The sequence below is a fragment of the Oncorhynchus clarkii genome, chromosome 4 (genome assembly GCF_045791955.1).
Source record: "Oncorhynchus clarkii lewisi isolate Uvic-CL-2024 chromosome 4, UVic_Ocla_1.0, whole genome shotgun sequence".
NCBI lineage: Eukaryota > Metazoa > Chordata > Actinopteri > Salmoniformes > Salmonidae > Oncorhynchus > Oncorhynchus clarkii.
Genome location: NC_092150.1, coordinates 57746947 through 57765145, shown reverse-complemented (window position 1 = coordinate 57765145; position 18199 = coordinate 57746947). Strand labels below are relative to the sequence as shown.

The 18199-nt window shown below is 41.4% G+C and overlaps 1 protein-coding gene across 1 annotated transcript; it reads right to left on the bottom strand.

Annotated features, from left to right (window-relative positions):
• Positions 1-716: 716 nt before the first annotated feature.
• Positions 717-2923, bottom strand: LOC139407739 (SRY-box transcription factor 11b). Its single transcript, XM_071151595.1, has one exon. It carries the CDS (start codon positions 2822-2824, stop codon positions 1721-1723), a length of 1104 nt encoding a protein of 367 aa, XP_071007696.1. The 5' UTR covers positions 2825-2923; the 3' UTR covers positions 717-1720.
• Between the last annotated feature and the right edge of the window lie 15276 nt (positions 2924-18199).

Sequence of the window (18199 nt, the reverse complement as noted above, 5' to 3'; positions counted from 1 at the left end):
GGGCTTTGCTCCCAAAGATGACAGAGAGCACTAATTCAGATTACAATTGATCTTACAGCACAAGTGAAGACATTGTCCAGGTCCCAAATGGGACCCTATTCCCTACACCACTCCTCATAGGGCTATAGTCAAAACTAGTGCACTATATAGTGAATAGGGTGCCATTGGTCAGGGTGCGATCAGACCAATGCAGGAGAGGTGTTGGGACCGGAGTATTTTGACTCACCAATAAGTCTTGAGATGACTACTGTACTTCTTTGGCTTCGTGTAGTTGAATATTATCAGGAGCAAAGTTTAACATCCTGCAAAATCATAAGTGGGAATACACTTAAATAGTCTACCTTTGTTCATGAGCAGGCACAGATCCTGTAAGATGTCTGATAAGAATGACTTAAAGGTTAACACAGGAACATAAAATATATTACAATAACCTGTAGGCCTACAATTGGAAGAGGGTGTTGACATTCACACAGTATTGGGTAAAATAAAGTAATGCTAAAGTTGAACAAATCACTGCAAGGTGTGATATCAGAGCATTTCTCAGGGATGCCAAGGTCTCAATAAAATGCCCACACTGAAAAGTAATGAAAAAATGAGAGGCTATTTGATGTAATTTAAACAAGCTGAAGAGTTGTCCTTACCAAATAGCTGCTACACTTGGCCAGATAAGTCCTAAAAAAACAGTCAATAGTAAATAGTAAAACATGGACATTCAGTTGAATCAGTTCCAGCTGATTTATTCAGTTTAGTCAAGATACAGACTTCAGCATGACGACAAGTAATGCATTTCATTTGCTACAAAAAAAATGTGGACAGTCCATTTAAGAGTAGCCTATATTGCACAAAATAAAGAGAGAAAAAAAATGTGCCAATAAGATAAAATACAAAGAAAATCCAGTTTCATACCTGCTATTTGGGACCCATTCACACATATACATAAACTCCTAATTTTACAATTTTACAGAACATGTACAATCTTAAAACTAATACCAGCAATGAGGTCCACAGTCACCAATTCCAATTGAACTCATTAAGCACCCCAAATATGCTCTACTTCTTCTGTACATATACCATAGCTTAAAATAATTGCAAGGCATGTCGATGCAACTTGACATCTTTTCAACCCTTGCATGCTAAATGAAACCGGGTACAAGTGCCTGAAAAAAACGTTTTAAAAAACAAACAATTGAAAGCACAGTAAGAACATTCCCTTCGTTTAACTGTACAAAAATATGCCAGAAAATATATATATTTTTTCAAAGATGAGGTATGTGTTGGTTATGTATCAAAATGCTGCATCCTGTGGATTTAGCGTACTACTTACAGTATTTCCATAACAGGGGGGAATCGGAACTAATTAAAACAAAGTTGTGGAATATAGAAAATCATAAAACCTTTGAAAAGTTATACATCCTGAATGAACAGTGTCTCAGATTTTGCCTCGGACCAGCCCAGCCGTGTTCAGACCAGTGGTTACAAGTGAGATGGGAATGCATAGTTCAGAGTCTACTGTGGTCCGCTTTTAAAGTTTCACTGCAGATCCGAGGGAAATCCATAAAACCAGTCAGTTTTTGCAATAGTACCGCATTGTAACGAATTTGTTTCAGTTCACTGAGGACCCTCTCCTTCCCTACATGGTAGCACACAGGTCTGGAGAGGAAACTGATATAACACTGTTCCCGCTACTACTAGAGAATGATTCCCTTTTGTACTTAGCTAGCTAGTAGGTAAACACCAAATCTGAAAAGTTAGCGTCAAGCCAATCGCCTGCGATCATTTCGCTCAATTCGGGGGTGCAATAGTCTGGGAATTCAAAGTGAGAGCTAAGGCTGCCCTCACTGAAAGAGTCCAAGTCCTTATCCACCAAGGAAAGAGACAGATTTCCTGAATTCGAGGTCCCCAGCTCCACTCCGTGAGCACTGGAGGCTAGATTTAAACTGAAGTCAACCAGTAAGTCATCGGCGTCTTCGCTGGAACTGGACGAGGTGGAGACCGACCTGAATGAAGATGCTGGTGAGAGTGATGCAGGGCAAATTGTGTTCTGCTTGGTAATGTTCTTGAAATTGTAGAACAGTCTGGTAGGAGCTGCGTTCGCATTCCGGGACTCCTCGTACATGCTCGCACCCTCAGACTCTGCAGTGGAGCTCAGAGTGGGACTCGCCGGCACTTTGGCGATGTTGTACGGTATTGGTTCCTCGTCCTCTTCCATTTTAATCCTAGAGAACACTTCCTCATCGTAGTCCTCTTCGTCGTCATCCTCATCAGAATATTCAATTTTGACAGATTTGCTAGTTGTAAAACTGGTGAAAACATAGTCATAACGAGGGTCGTGAGACGGTCTCGTTGTCACCGCCTTCATAGTTTTTAATTTAGCGAATTTCTTACCCGGGGCTTTCACGGGTTTAATGTTAGTCTTCTCCGGTGATTGCGCGGCTGGTTTTGTGGAACTGTCAGGCTTTGGTTTCTTCTTGGGTCGGTACTTGTAGTCAGGGTAGTCAGCCATGTGTTGTAGCCGGAGCCTCTCGGCTTCCCTGATAAACGGGATCTTTTCACTGTCCTTCAACAATTTCCACCGCTTTCCCAGTCTTTTGGAGATTTCCGCGTTGTGCATGTCCGGAGACAGCTCCATGATCTTTCTCCTCTCGACTTTCGACCACACCATAAATGCATTCATGGGTCGTTTGATGTGGCCGGTTGCTGTCTTGCACCAGTCAGCTTTCACGGATTTCAGTGGCACCGGGCTACACGCCATCAGTTCGCTTTCCTCAGTGTCTGTAGCTTCTCTGCTACTCTCTGTCTCACTGTGTTCTGTTTGCTGCACCATGTTCCGCGTTTTAAATACCCACAGGCACTTTCTGGTAACTCCTTGCTGTGCTACTTAGCTTATGTCACCCTTAACACTTCTCGCTCAACCAAACAACCCCCTCCCAAAGTTACCAACTGCCTTCTTAGCTAGTTTTTTGGTCTTTCATATCGTTTACGTCATTTTTAATTACCCAATCACAGCTCTTCACTCCGCCCAGCAGCTTCCAGACATTCCGTTAACCCTTTGCTGCCACACGAGATTTCATTGGTAGACGTTGTGGAGACAGGAAAATGTTATGTACACTGATGGTAGGGATTGGCAGACGATACATTGGGAAAGTCGAAGATAAGTGTGCATCAGTTTCATACAGTCCTCCCCATAAAACAAGTATTATTGCATTGCGTTGTTTTCTCTGGCCAAACAGATGTCTAGAATATTGAATGGATTAGTGAGACTCATTGTGGCGCCTGAGCTCAGTAATGTATATTATTTAGGCAGTACCCACAATAATGTGTATTTCACTCTTGTTTTGTGTTTGTAGACATCTGATGTATACAACACAGGAGACTGCTGAGGGGAGAATGGCTCATAATAATTACCGAAATGGCCAAATGGAATGGCATCAAACACCTGGATTTGATATCAAGCCACTAATTCCGCTCCAGTCATTACCACGAGCCCATTCTCCCCAATTAAGGTGCCACCAACCTCACGTGGTGTACAACATATTTGAAGACAGTTATTCCAGTTTTTTAATGTGATGGTCTGCAACCTGGTCTCAGAGCAACGCGTATTATATGTTACTAAAATCCATTTAGTATGATATGAAAGGGAAAGGGGATACCTAGTCAGTTGCACAAATTAATGCGTTCAACCGAAATGTGTCTTCCGCATTTAACTCAATCCCTCTGAATCAGAAAGGTACCCGGGGCTGCCTAATTTGATCTTAACGTCATTGGTGCCCGAGGTGCAGTTGTTGTTGGGGGTTAACTGCCTTGCTCAAGGACAGAACGGCAGATTTTTCCACCTTGACGGTACAGGGATTCAAACCAGTGACCTTTCGGTTACTGTTAAGTTACAGTGACATATGCAATAGCGGTCAAACAATATAATACGAATTGTAGGATGTATTGTATGTTACAAATTGCAATTCGTATGATGTGTTACCAATTACAATTGTTACAATATGTTGCTTATGTTAGCTAGGTGGCTAGATGACTTATGCTAATGTTAGCTAGGTTGCTAACATTAGTTCGGTTGAGGTTAGGGTTAAGGTTAGGGTTCGGAGTTAGGTTAAAGGGTTAAGTTTAGGGGAAGGGTTAGCTGACATGCTAAGTAATTGCAAAGTAGCTAAAAAAGTAGTAAGTAGTTGCAAAGTTGCTAATTAGCTTAAAAAGTTGTCTATGATGACATTCGAACACGCAAACTTTGGATTGCTAAACGTTCCCGACCAACCACCCAACTTTCATTTTTGCAGTAGCAACCCATTCCTGCAATCAAATGATAAAATCACCCTGTAGTGGCCTCATGGGTGGACTGTTAATATTTTTAATAATTTCGTAATTATTCAACATCATTTTTTTGGGTTAAATTTCAGTCTTCTGTGATGGTTAAAAATAGTAATATTGGGATGCAAACTCAAAATGTAATACATTTCAACTCTATATCTGGTACAGATGTCTTCTTTTTGTAAGACCATGTGTGTAAGGTGTATACATTTTTTTTCAAAGTAGACTTGTTTAAAAGACTACCAAGAAATACTCTGTGTGACCCTGAGAGATAGAGTCATATTATCAGAGACCGAAGCAAAGATTGCTGTGTCAAGGAACAGTGCAGCCTCTCTCTAAAGACCACCCTAGCATCAGTTATTCTTTCCCCGCTGCCAGATTCACCTCTTATAAGGCTTTTCTAGCTCTCTTTTCATCCCCTAGAGGGCAATCATTTACCCCTCTGGATCTGCACTCCAGGAAATCCACTACTCTACTCTACCTTCCCCCCCATTCAATCTCATATGGTGAGACATTAGAAATGCAGAAAGGGAGAGGAGGAAGAGAGGGCGAGCAAGAGATAGAGAGAGCACTCACCAGCTTCATTTTCCCCAGGAAGTACACAGGGTAGTGTGGCAGGCCCTAGCTTCAAATGCATTACCAAAACAGACAACTCAGGCCCCAGTGTTCTCATCAGATTAGGCTGGTTACATGTGGCTCACACACTCAGCCACCCTGGCAGGAAAATTTTGTCCAATGTGACAATTTACAGCTGACGTGTTTTTGTTTAGGTGTGTGTGTTCATGAATAACAGTAACCTGAATTAATGGACTTTCCAATTTGATCATACCTGTCAAAGAGTTACTAGTTGTTTTTGAAGTGTTGCATCATGTTTGTTTTTATGACTTTCTTTACTTTCATCAGGCCTGTAGCGCTTGTAACAGCCTATTTAGTTATGTGGCATGAGAAATGCAATAAACGATCATCCCATAGGAGTAATGTAGTGCAACATCTAAATATTTAAAAACAACCACAACACCTGGTGCAAAAACGCACTCCAAAAAACAAGACAGCTTTTCCAAGAAGCATCAATGATATCCTGAGCTTGGAGCATAGACCCAGTGCAGTGTTTTATATATATTTCCACACTATGAGGTTGGAATAATACTGTGCATTTGTAAAAAAAAAAAAATATGATAATGTCCTTTTAGTGCATGAGCTGTTTGACAAGTTGTAAGAGCTGTTTGAAAAGTTGTTGTCTAAATGTTTTAAATGTATTTATTTATTAAAGCTTTGAGCAGCATGGTAAAAAACATACACTATATATACAAAAATATGTGGACACCCTTCAAATTAATGGATTTGGCTATATCAACCACACCCGTTACTGGCAGCTGTATAAAATCAAGCACACAGCCATGCAATCTCCATAGACAAACATTGGCAGTAAAATGGCCTTACTGAAGAGCTCAGTGACTTTCAACGTGGCACCATCATAGGATGCCACCTTTTCAACAAGTCAGTCAAATTTCTGCCCTGCTAGAGCTTCCCCGGTCAACTTTAAGTGCTGTTATTGTGAAGTGGAAATGTCTAAGAGCAACAACGGCTCAGCCGCGAAGTGGTAGGGCACACAGAGCAGGACTGCCGAGTGGTGAAGCGCGTAGTACATAAAAATCGTCTGTCCTCGTTTGCAACACTCACTACTGAGTTCCATACTGCCTCTGGAAGCAACGTCAGCACAGGAACTGTTTGTCAGGAGCTTCATGAAATGTGTTCCATGGCAGAGCCTAAGATCACCATGTACAATGCCCAGCGTCAGCTGGAGTGACGTAAAGCTTGCCGCCATTAGACTCTGGAGCAGTGGGTTCTCTGGAGTTATGAATCACGCTTCACCATCTGGCAGTGCAGCGGACAAATCTGGGGTTGGAGGATGCCAGGAGAACCCTACCTGCCCCAATGCATAGTGCCAACTGTAAAGTTTGGTGGAGGAAGAATAATGGCCTGGGGCTGTTTTTCATGGTTCGGGCTAGGCCCCTTAGTTCCAGTGAAGGGACATTTTAACACTACAGCATACAATGACATTCTAGACGATTCTGTGCTTCCAACTTTGTGGCAACAGTTTGGGCAAGGCCCTTTCCTGTTTTAGCATGACAATGCCCCTCTGCACAAAGCGAGGTCCATACAGAAATGGTTTGTTGAGATTGATGTGGAAGAACTTGACTGGCCTGCACAGAGCCCTGACCTCAACCCCATCTAACACCTTTTTGATGAATTGGAACACAGATTGCCAGGCCTAATTGCCCAACATCAGTGCTCGACCTCAGTAATGCTCTTGTGACTGAATGGAAGCTAGTCCCCGCAGCAATGTTCCAACATCTAGTGGAAAGCCTTCCCAGAAAAGTGGAGGCTGTAATAGCAGCAAAGGGGTCACCAACTCCGTATTAATGCCCATGATTTTGGAATGAGACGAGCAGCTGTCCACATACTTTTGGTCATGTAGTGTATATCGCGATTGCAATGATGTCCAAGGGGAAAAAACACTGCTTGTTGTTGTCAAACTCTTTGTTGCTGTAATATCCCAAATAGACGTGGTTGTTTCACCATTAAGGATTCTAGGTTAAAGGTGAGCTTTGAATATCAAGATGGCATAAAGCATAAGTGGAGACTGGCTAGCAGACTCCATATGAGTAATGAGTAATCTGTCTCCACAGTTCTTATCTGTAGGACTGAAAGCTTCTGCTAAAAAGACCCATAGAGAAGTGCTGAAGCATAGGATCAATATCAGAGCTCTGACTGGGGCCCATCTGATATTGAAGATCCTGGGATGGATTCCTTCTGAATAGCCTCAGACAGGGGTACTCGATTTGCTTTCCTTCAATTTCTGTGCTCACAAAGGCAAGTCACATTGGTTCAGGTACAACTGCACATCCAATAGCACTGAGGAAATACAAGTTACATGTAGGTCTATCCCTATGCATGTTACATTATGTATGCATATGTACTTTTTCAAATGTATTTTATGCATCATTATTCCTTACCATTGAAAATTAAGTCATACCACCAGGATAAGGAGATTAGTGAAAGACAATGTCACACACCATCGAGGGTGATCTGTTAATGCGTGGGGCCTCTCATTCACATAGATGAGTAAACCACTGCATCCTGGCCATTGCTTTAGGAATGCAACTGTGCTGGGCGGAAGAAGGCTGAGGAGGGGAGGGAGAGAGGTGAAGAGGGGAGCTAATGGCCACCATTAGGGGTGTGAACTGAAAAGTATCTTGTGTGGGTATGGAGACAAGCAGCTGGGGTTTGCTTTATTGCCATTGTTTTGGAAGCAAAGCTGTAAAAGCAGGCTGTTCTCCCTGGACTGATGTGTGGTGGATGAGTGGCTGGGGAGATTGTGTATGCGTCCGAAATGGGACCCTATTCCCTTTATAGTGCACAAAATGTTTACCTGAGCCCTATGGGATTCCCTATGGGCCCAGGTCAAAAGTAATGCACTATATAGAGAATAGGGTGCAATTTGGGATGCACCCATGCTGTGAAACAACATCCTGTTAATCTTTACTGAAGAGTCTCTTCATCTCATGGGAGAAGGGGTTCTAAGTCTGACTGAGGTATTAATTTGATTCAATGAAAAGCACTCAGACTACTGAACATTAATTATACCACAGTACCTTTTCATAAATTAAATTAAAAAGTTGCAGCAGTATCTTTCCTACAAAATTCTTATGGAGCTCTGCTCACATTATCTGGTGAATTTATTTTGAATATCATAGCATTGTGCTTGTTGCTAATGTTCCTCAAAACAGAGGGTCAATCTGTTGTTTGCAGCTTTTTACTTTTTGCAAGACAGCAGTGCTTCACAAACACAAACAGATGCACCATTGAGAGCATCCTGTCAGGCTGTATGACTGTTGGTAGGGCAACTGCACCGTCCGCAACCGCAGGGCTCTCCAGAGGGTGGTGCGTTCAGCCCACAGGAAGGCACAGAAGATCATCAAGTACCCAAGTACCCCAGCCGCCCGAGCCACGACCTGTTCACCCCGCTATCGTCCAGAAGGTCAGTATAGGTGCATCAAAGCTGGGACCGAGAGACTGAAAAACATCTATTTCAAGGCTATCAGACTGTTAAATAGCCATCACTAGCCGGTTTCCACCCTGCCCTAAACTTAGTCACTGTTACTGGCCGGCTACCACCCGGTTACTCATCCCTGCACCTTAGAGGCTGTTGCCCTATGTACATAGACATGGAACATTGATCACTTTAAAAAAAAGTTTACATCATGTTTTATATTGCATATGTATATACTATATTCTAGTCAAGTCATTTTTGCGAAAGAGCTCGCAAGTAAGCATTTCACTGTAGTATTCTACTACTGCTCTACCATGTGCATGTGACAATAAAACTTTGAATCATTCATTTATTTGACCTAAGTCTTTGCTAAAGAGCCTGTCTCAAGGTGTGATGAATGTAACTTGTTTCACCATTATTATCAGGTAGCAGACTGAATTAGAGTTACATGGACGGATATTTAGTGAAACAAATTTAGCCATGCCTTCCTATGTCTATGTGAAATACACAGAGAAAACTCGGGACGCATATTCATCACCGTCTACCCACACCAGTGTGAGCTCAGCTCAGAGCAGATTTGATGATGTCTTCTTGTAACCTGTTGTCGCTTCTATTGTGTCTCCGACTCAACAGGGAGGTGTCCAAACTACACAGGGCTGGAGCACCCACCGACAACAGCAGTAAACTTGTAATAGTAAACATATATTCAGGTGCTGACCTGCTATAATGAGAGTGTGTTTAGTTTGAAAGCCAGGCCCTGCGTTGCTGGATTGCTCTGTTACCCTTACACTCTGTATGGTGAAGGCCCATAAGGTGTCCCCCCCAAACGGCACCCTGTTTCCCATGGTCCCTGGTCAAAAGTAGTTCACTACATAGGGAATAGGGTGCCATTTGGGACATACACAAGATGCAGGACTGGTGGAGAACCCATAGATTCACATGTGTGTGCGTGCCCTTTTCAGACTATTGATTCCTGCAGCCAGGTGTTTGTGTCCCAAATGGCACCCCATTCCCTATATAGTGCACAATTTTTGTCTGGTCCAAAGTAGTGCACTATGTAGGGAATAGAATGCCAAAATGGCCTGACAGAGCCCAGCGATGGACACATCTATCAAACACTATTACAATGGATAAATTAAATCACGTTTATTTCAGTTGGAGGCTTCAGGCGAAACTTTTCAAATTGCAAGTTCCATGATGAAAAGAAGAAATGGACTTATGGCTTGGATAACTGTAGCATGTTAATCTAATACATACTAGTGATTCCTCAGCCCCGCGTGTCTATATAGCACCCAGCAATGCTCTAATTTCCTCATTCAAAGAATTACCTCTTTCACAAGTCGTGAAAGAGGGGCAATCTGGTGAGATGTCTCCCTAATCTCCTTCTGAGAACCAGTGTTACATACCGTAACCCATAGTTTTATTTTCACTGAGGACAGTGCGCCAGAGAGGGCGCAGGAACGTCCAAACGAGAGAGTACATGAAGGTTGAACCGAGAGCGCATGAAGGTGGGGGGGTCTAAGCTAACATGGAATTGTTTTAAGATGGTCATATCAAGTATTATTTAGCTATTTGATTTATAATTGTATGCCCTCTTAAGGTATCCCCCCAAAAGATTAAAACAATATTGGATGAAACATTGAATTTGGCATTATATTAGCCAATATAAACTGCATGGAACAACAGATAGTCCCAAAAAAAGTCTAAAGGATGTTAGTTCTGAAGTGCTTGTCCTATATCTGAGAGATATAAGAAAGGTCAGAAACACTTTTATTTTACATGTATTTATCCCCTTATTTTAGGCACCAAACTATCTCCAATAATACAGTACCATTCAAAAATGTGGACACCTACTCATTCCAGGCTTTTTCTTTATTTTTACTATGTTCCACATGGTAGAATAATAGTGAAGACATCAAAACTATGAAATAACACATATGGAATCATGTAGTAATCAACAAAAATGTTAAACAAATCTAAATATATTTTATATTTGAGATTCTTAACTCTAATGAACTAATGAACTTATTCTCTGCAGCAGAGGTAACTATGGGTCTTCCTTTCCTGTGGCGGTCCTCATGAAAGCCAGTTTCATCATGGCGCTTGATCGTTTTTCCGACTGCACTTGAAGAAACTTTAAAAGTTCTTGAAATATTCTGTACTGACTGACCTTCATGTCTTAAAGTAATGATGGACTGTCGTTTCTCTTTGCTTATTTGAGCTGTTCTTGCCATAATGTGGACTTAACCCTATTTGGTAAAATACTATCTTCTGTATACCACCCTTACCTTGTCACAACACAACTGATTGGCTCAAACGCATTAAGAAGGAAGGAAATCTCACAAATTAACTTTTAACAAGGCACACCTGTTAATTGAAATAAATTCTAGGTGACTACCTCATGAAGCTGGTTGAAAGAATGCCAAGAGTGTGCAAAGCTGTCATCAAGGCAAAGGGTGGCTACTTTGAAGAATCTCAAATATAAAGTATATTTTGATATGTTTTACACTTTTTTGGTTACTACATGATTCCATATGTGTTATTTTATAGTTTTGATACCTTCACCATTATTCTACAATGTAGAAAATAGTAAAAACAAAGAAGAAGCTTTGAATGAGTAGGTGTGTCCAAACTTTTGACTGGTACTGTATATTATTTAGTATATGTAAAGACAGGATTCAATTGAGAATCGTTTGACGGGTGAGAGTAACATAAAATGTGAACGATGCCCAAGGCAAGAAACAGTGCAGTAGACTTTTTCAAATCCTAGTCGCATGCATCATATAGCCTAGCCCATAGGCATATACAGTATGTTTTGATAAGGTTTGCATAACAACTCATGTGGCCAAATAACTCTAAGCGTATCCTATAGGCCTAGGACCCCTGGAACAGTGTTGGAGAGCCCATAGCCTACAGAGCCTAGGGGAAACATGTAAACCCATTATAATCCCAGTCCTTGCACGTGTGAAAACAGATTTTCGACTGGTCACTATGGTCGCTATTTAAAAGAGGATTCCTATTTTGAATAGTGACCAGTCACAGCTCTGTTGTCAAGTGCTTGTCAAATTGTGAATTAGGGACTGAGGAAGTGCGTGCAGCCTGCGCAAGAAACAGAGCAGAGCACATGCCTTTCATGCAACTTAAAAAAAAATAATTATTAGAGTCCCATCATGCAGCCTTAGAATGTATTCCATTTGCATTTGAGTCATTTAGCAGATGCTCTTATCCAGAGCGGATAGTGAGTGCATACATTTTAATACTATTTTCATACTGGTTCCCTTGTGGGAATCAAAACATATAGCCTAAAAGTTGTATCATAACTAAAGCTCCATAAATAACTCTAAATTAACCATATGGGAGGACATGTTTCAAAATATCACTTGGTAACCACTCAACACAGAATAGCTGCATGTGCACAATCCCTCAGAAATCGTTTGGGGAAAATAATCCTTTCTATTTTATTCAGCTATGTTCAATTGTTTTCGTCTCACTATAAAATAACATAAAATAATGCCAATGTAATTATAAGAAAATCATGTCTGCTAAATGAACTCGTGTAGCCCATAGCCATATGGCAGAGCCAGATCAGGGCCTAACAAAAGGATGGCTCAGAATACGCTTTTCTGTTAAACTGAAATAGGCTACATTTTCTTCATATAATATTTCTTTAAAATAAATAATGAATTGATTGTGATGGCGTAGGTTATATTAAATGGATTTATTAGACTTTTTCAAATGTAGATGTTCCAAAGGTCTGCATCAGTGGCTTGTAGGCTATGCATGGAAGCCCAGAGATGCTATACTTGTGAGACTTGTGAGACTGGCAGTTATTTGCATGACAGTTAACGGCTGACAAAATCATGACCGCCACAGGCCTAGGGAGGGGAATGGCTGGGGTATATACAAATTAAAAACAATTTTTTTTTACAAAAATTCTGGTGTTTTTGCAGGCATTAATTAAATGTAGCCGGTTCAGAAGGGAAACCTGAGTATGGTGGAGTCTGGTGGCATTAGCTGATCGCATCAGTGGATTTTGCACCAGTTAGATTCACACCCTACTTACATGCAGTCTATTTAAGTTGACTAGTTCTACACATGCTTCCTCGATACCGAATGTCATCAGCATGCATGCTGCCATTGCGTTGCAGCTGTAACTAGCTGTTTTTCGCTATGCTTGATGTTTTACTATAGGAACTTTCTTTGTGAATGCTTGCTAGCTTGGCTGCTGCGGGGATGTCATTGATCAACCATGTTGCTGCTCTACAGTTGTCAGTCAATAGCTGCTACAAACTAGCTAGCTAAGTAGAATTAGTCTCGGGAGTAGCCTATTGTACACTTTGTCAGTTCCCAATGTCATGCACTCTGTGATCACGGAGAATCATTCCTAGGAAGTACAGTGCCTTGCGAAAGTATTCGGCCCCCTTGAACTTTGCGACCTTTTGCCACATTTCAGGCTTCAAACATAAAGATATAAAACTGTATTTTTTTGTGAAGAATCAACAACAAGTGGGACACAATCATGAAGTGGAACGACATTTATTGGATATTTCAAACTTTTTTAACAAATCAAAAACTGAAAAATTGGGCGTGCAAAATTATTCAGCCCCTTTACTTTCAGTGCAGCAAACTCTCTCCAGAAGTTCAGTGAGGATCTCTGAAAGATCCAATGTTGACCTAAATGACTAATGATGATAAATACAATCCACCTGTGTGTAATCAAGTCTCCGTATAAATGCACCTGCACTGTGATAGTCTCAGAGGTCCGTTAAAAGCGCAGAGAGCATCATGAAGAACAAGGAACACACCAGGCAGGTCCGAGATACTGTTGTGAAGAAGTTTAAAGCCGGATTTGGGTACAAAAATATTTCCCAAGCTTTAAACATCCCAAGGAGCACTGTGCAAGCGATACTATTGAAATGGAAGGAGTATCAGACCACTGCAAATCTACCAAGACCTGGCCGTCCCTCTAAACTTTCAGCTCATACAAGGAGAAGACTGATCAGAGATGCAGCCAAGAGGCCCATGATCACTCTGGATGAACTGCAGAGATCTACAGCTGATGTGGGAGACTCTGTCCATAGGACAACAATCAGTTGTATATTGCACAAATCTGGCCTTTATGGAAGAGTGGCAAGAAGAAAGCCATTTCTTAAAGATATCCAGAAAAAGTGTTGTTTAAAGTTTTCCACAAGCCACCTGGGAGACACACCAAACATGTGGAAGAAGGTGCTCTGGTCAGATGAAACCAAAATTGAACTTTTTGGCAACAATGCAAAATGTTATGTTTGGCGTAAAAGCAACACAGCTGAACACACCATCCCCACTGTCAAACATGGTGGTGGCAGCATCATGGTTTGGGCCTGCTTTTCTTCAGCAGGGACAGGGAAGATGGTTAAAATTGATGGGAAGATGGATGGAGCCAAATACAGGACCATTCTGGAAGAAAACCTGATGGAGTCTGCAAAAGACCTGAGACTGGGACAGAGATTTGTCTTCCAACAAGACAATGATCCAAAACATAAAGCAAAATCTACAATGGAATGGTTCAAAAATAAACATATCCAGGTGTTAGAATGGCCAAGTCAAAGTCCAGACCTGAATCCAATCGAGAATCTGTGGAAAGAACTGAAAACTGCTGTTCACAAATGCTCTCCATCCAACCTCACTGAGCTCGAGCTGTTTTGCAAGGAGGAATGGGAAAAAAATTCAGTGTCTCGATGTGCAAAACTGATAGAGACATACCCCAAGCGACTTACAGCTGTAATCGCAGCAAAAGGTGGCGCTACAAAGTATTAACTTAAGGGGGCTGAATAATTTTGCACGCCCAATTTTTCAGTTTTTGATTTGTTAAAAAAGTTTGAAATATCCAATAAATGTCGTTCCACTTCATGATTGTGTCCCACTTGTTGTTGATTCTTCACAAAAAAATACAGTTTTATATCTTTATGTTTGAAGCCTGAAATGTGGCAAAAGGTCGCAAAGTTCAAGGGGGCCGAATACTTTCGCAAGGCACTGTAGCTTATGCTAGGCTAGCTATACAGGCCTATGTGTCGATATACAGTGAGTAGGAAATGTTTTCTGATCATGAGCAAGGAGATGGTGCTGATCCATTACACTGTTTAACCTAACAATACATTCAATGTATTTAATGTGCAGACTGGTCTGGATTAATGTGCTTCTATAACTACACTTTTGCTGCTTTTCTGCTCGGAGCAAATCAGAGTATCTGCTAGCTCATTATTAGCATACATTTTACAGTGTAATTTCAGTCAATGTAGTTTTATTTGCTTCATCCTTATCGGTAGCAGTATGTTTAGGCTCTGATTATTAGCCATGTTTCTAATCATGTGTCATGCATTTTACATAGCTAGTCCCTCCCTATCAATCCATATTGCATTCTAATAGTATTATTCTATTGACAGTTTTGTTTAGACAATTGTATTGTATGCTAATTCTTTCTATTCAGGTGTTAGCTGATATTATTTACCTCATTATGTGCACACAGTATTGCATTATGGCATGACTGCCAATATTCCATTGCAGGAGTATGTGTATGTTTAGGCTCCTTGCTGAGGTCAATGCTCATGCTAATTCATGCATTGGCTGTTATGTCTTGTATCTTCTACACATAGTCGTTATGGCATGTCTGCTGGCATTGCTATTACCAAGAGCACACGGTGAGGTTGTGGTGTCATAGAGGCAAACACTAGCCATGCCTTCCACAGCATCTGCTTGGAGCATCACAGTACGATGGCAGACCGATTAATTTTATCCAGGTGCAAAACCAAGGTTTTCGCAGATCCTTTACCATATGTAATGAGGCTTTTTAACATGAACACTTAGTTTTACATTCATTGACAATATCCAGCTTTTTATTGTTTATGTTCTTGTGGATTTTAATTGTGTATTTCTTGTGATGTATGGTTGGTGCGATCAATTTACCCCTTCGTGGATGAATTATTACTGTCTTATTTACTAATGCATTATCGGGTTTTACTGTTATCCATAGCTGTTTTGTGCATCATGTGGTCACTTTCTCAGACTTCTCCCCAGCTAGTTATCTAATAGTGGTGGGATAATCGTTATTGGTTTATTCCAGATTGCCCCTTAGAGGAAAAAAATGCATTCTTGCAGTTATCTATGAATTAGTTCTGTCATCATTCATTCCCGCTGAAGTGATTATGAAGTATCAGGTTAGGCAATATTTTAGTATTGTACTATATTTTAGGACTGTTGTAAGCAAGTTAACACACGTTATCATGCATGCTTGTACGTTGTCCGTATGAAGGCATCTCATACCCTGATGCAGCTCACTCTGCTACAGTAATTTAACTGAGCATGACTCATATCTACCACCATCGTGCTGGCTCAAACGTTGTGGGCCGCGACGTGAACTGATCAGCTGTCGAGCAGTGTGGTATCTTGTGCTACTCGGATGGCATCAGTTTGCCACCGGCTAAACATACTGGGTCATTTCCATTATTCTGGTCATCTTTGCAGTATATCTCTTCTTACCAGGTCAACATCTATTCTTCAATCATGGCTTACCGGCATATATTGTTAGACATAAGCTTCAGCTCGATATTGTAGGCCTAGGTTTTAGATTATCATGTCACTGTCACTGTGCATTTTAAAGATGCATCAGCCACTGCAGAGCAGTACCAGTAGTGATAGACTGTTTGGATAGGACAGGTGGTGGTGATAAGTACAGTGCATTCGGAAAGTATTCGGACCCCTTGACTTTTTCCACATTTGTTTTATGTTACAGCCTTATTCTGAAATAGATTCATTTCAAATATTTCCTCATCAATCTACACACAATACTCCATAATTCCAAAGCGAAAACAGGTTTTTAGACATTTTAGCAAATTTGTTAAAAATAAAAAACAGATACCTGTCATGACTGTCCACGACATACCTTATTTACATAACTTTTCAGACCCTTTGCTATGAGGCTAGAAATTTAGCTCAGGTGCATCCTGTTACCATTTATCATCTTTGAGATGTTTCTACAATGTGATTGGAGTACACCTATGGTCATTTCAATTGATTGGACATGATGTTGAAAGGCACACACCTGTCTATATAAGGTCCCACAGTTGACAGTACATGTCAGAACAAAAACCAAGCCATGAGGTCGAAGGAATTGTCCGTAGAGCTTTGAGACAGGATTGTGTTGAGGCATAGATCTGGGGAAGGGCACCAACATATGTCTGCAGCATTGAAGGTCCCCAAGAACACAGTAGCCTCCATAATTCTTAAATGGAAGAAGTTTGGAATCACCAAGACTCTTCTTAGAGCTGTCCACTTAAGGGAAGTGACCAAGATCCCGATAGTCACTCTGACAGAGCTCCAGAGTTCCTCTGTGGAGATGGGAAAACCTTCCAGAAGGACAACCATTTCTTCAGCACTCCACCAATCAGGCCTTTATGGTGGAGTGGCCAGACGGAAGCCACTCCTCAGTAAAAGGCACAGCCTGCTTGGTGTTTGCCAAAGGGCACCTAAAGGACTCTCAGACCATGAGAAACAGGATTCTCTGGTCTAATGAAACCTAGATTGAACTCTTTGGCCTGAATGCCAAGTGTCATGTCTGGAGGAAACCTGGCACCATCCCTACGATGAATAATGGTGGTGGCAGCATCATGCTGTGTGGATGTTTTTCAGTGGCAGGGACTGGGAGATTAGTCGGGATCGAGGGAAAGATGAATGGAGCAATGTACAGAGGGATCGTTAATGATAACCTACTCCAGAGTGCTCAGCACCTCAGATAGGGGCGAAGGATCACCTTCCAACAGGACAATGACCCTAAGCACACAGCCAAGACAACACAGGAGTGGCCCAGCCAGAGCCCTGACTTGAACCCCATCGAACATCTCTGGAGAGACCTGAAAATAGCTGTGAAGCAACTCTCCCCATCCAACTTGACAGAGCTTGAGAGGATCAGCAGAGAAGAATGTGAGAAACTCTCCAAATGCAGGTGTTCCAAGCTTGTAGCACCATACCCAGGAAGACTCAAGGCTGTAATCACTGCCAAAGTTGCTTTAACAAAGGTAAAGGTCTGAATACTTACAGTACCAGTCAAAAGCTTGGACACACATTCAATTTTTAGATAAAAAAACAACAACTATTTTCTACATTGTAGAATGATAGTGAAAACATCAAAAGTATGAAATAACACAAGTGGAATCATGTAGTAACAAAAAAAGTGTTAAACACATCAACATTTATTTTATATTTCAGATTCTTGAAACTAGTCATCCTTTGCCTTGATGACAGCTTTGCACACTCTTGTTTTTGCTTTTTTGTTGTGTGTAGATTGACGAGAGAAAAAATAATATGAATAACAATACGAATAAGGCCGTAACGTATTTTTTCTTGTTGTTGAAAAAGTCAAGGGGTCTGAATACTTTCCAAAATTACTGTAATTACCTAGTAGTCTCTGGTCTTCAACACGGTGGCCCCACACGGATGCCTGCTCAGCCCCCTCCTGTACTCCTTGTTCACTCATGACTCCGTGTCCATGCACGTCCGCAACTGAATCATCAAGTTTACAGACAACACACCAGTGGTTGAGCTGACTACCAGCAATGACAAGATCGCCTACAGGGAGGAGGTGAAGGCACTGGCGGAGTGGCGCAAGGAAAATAACATCTTCATCAACATCAACAAAATGCTGGAGCTTATCGTGGACCTAAGGAGACAGCGAGGGACCACACACCTATCCACATCGATAGGTCCGCAGTGGAGAGGTTAAAAAGCTTCAAGTTCTTCTGTGTGCACATAACTGACAACCTGAAATGATCCACCCACACAGATAGTGTGGTGAAGAAG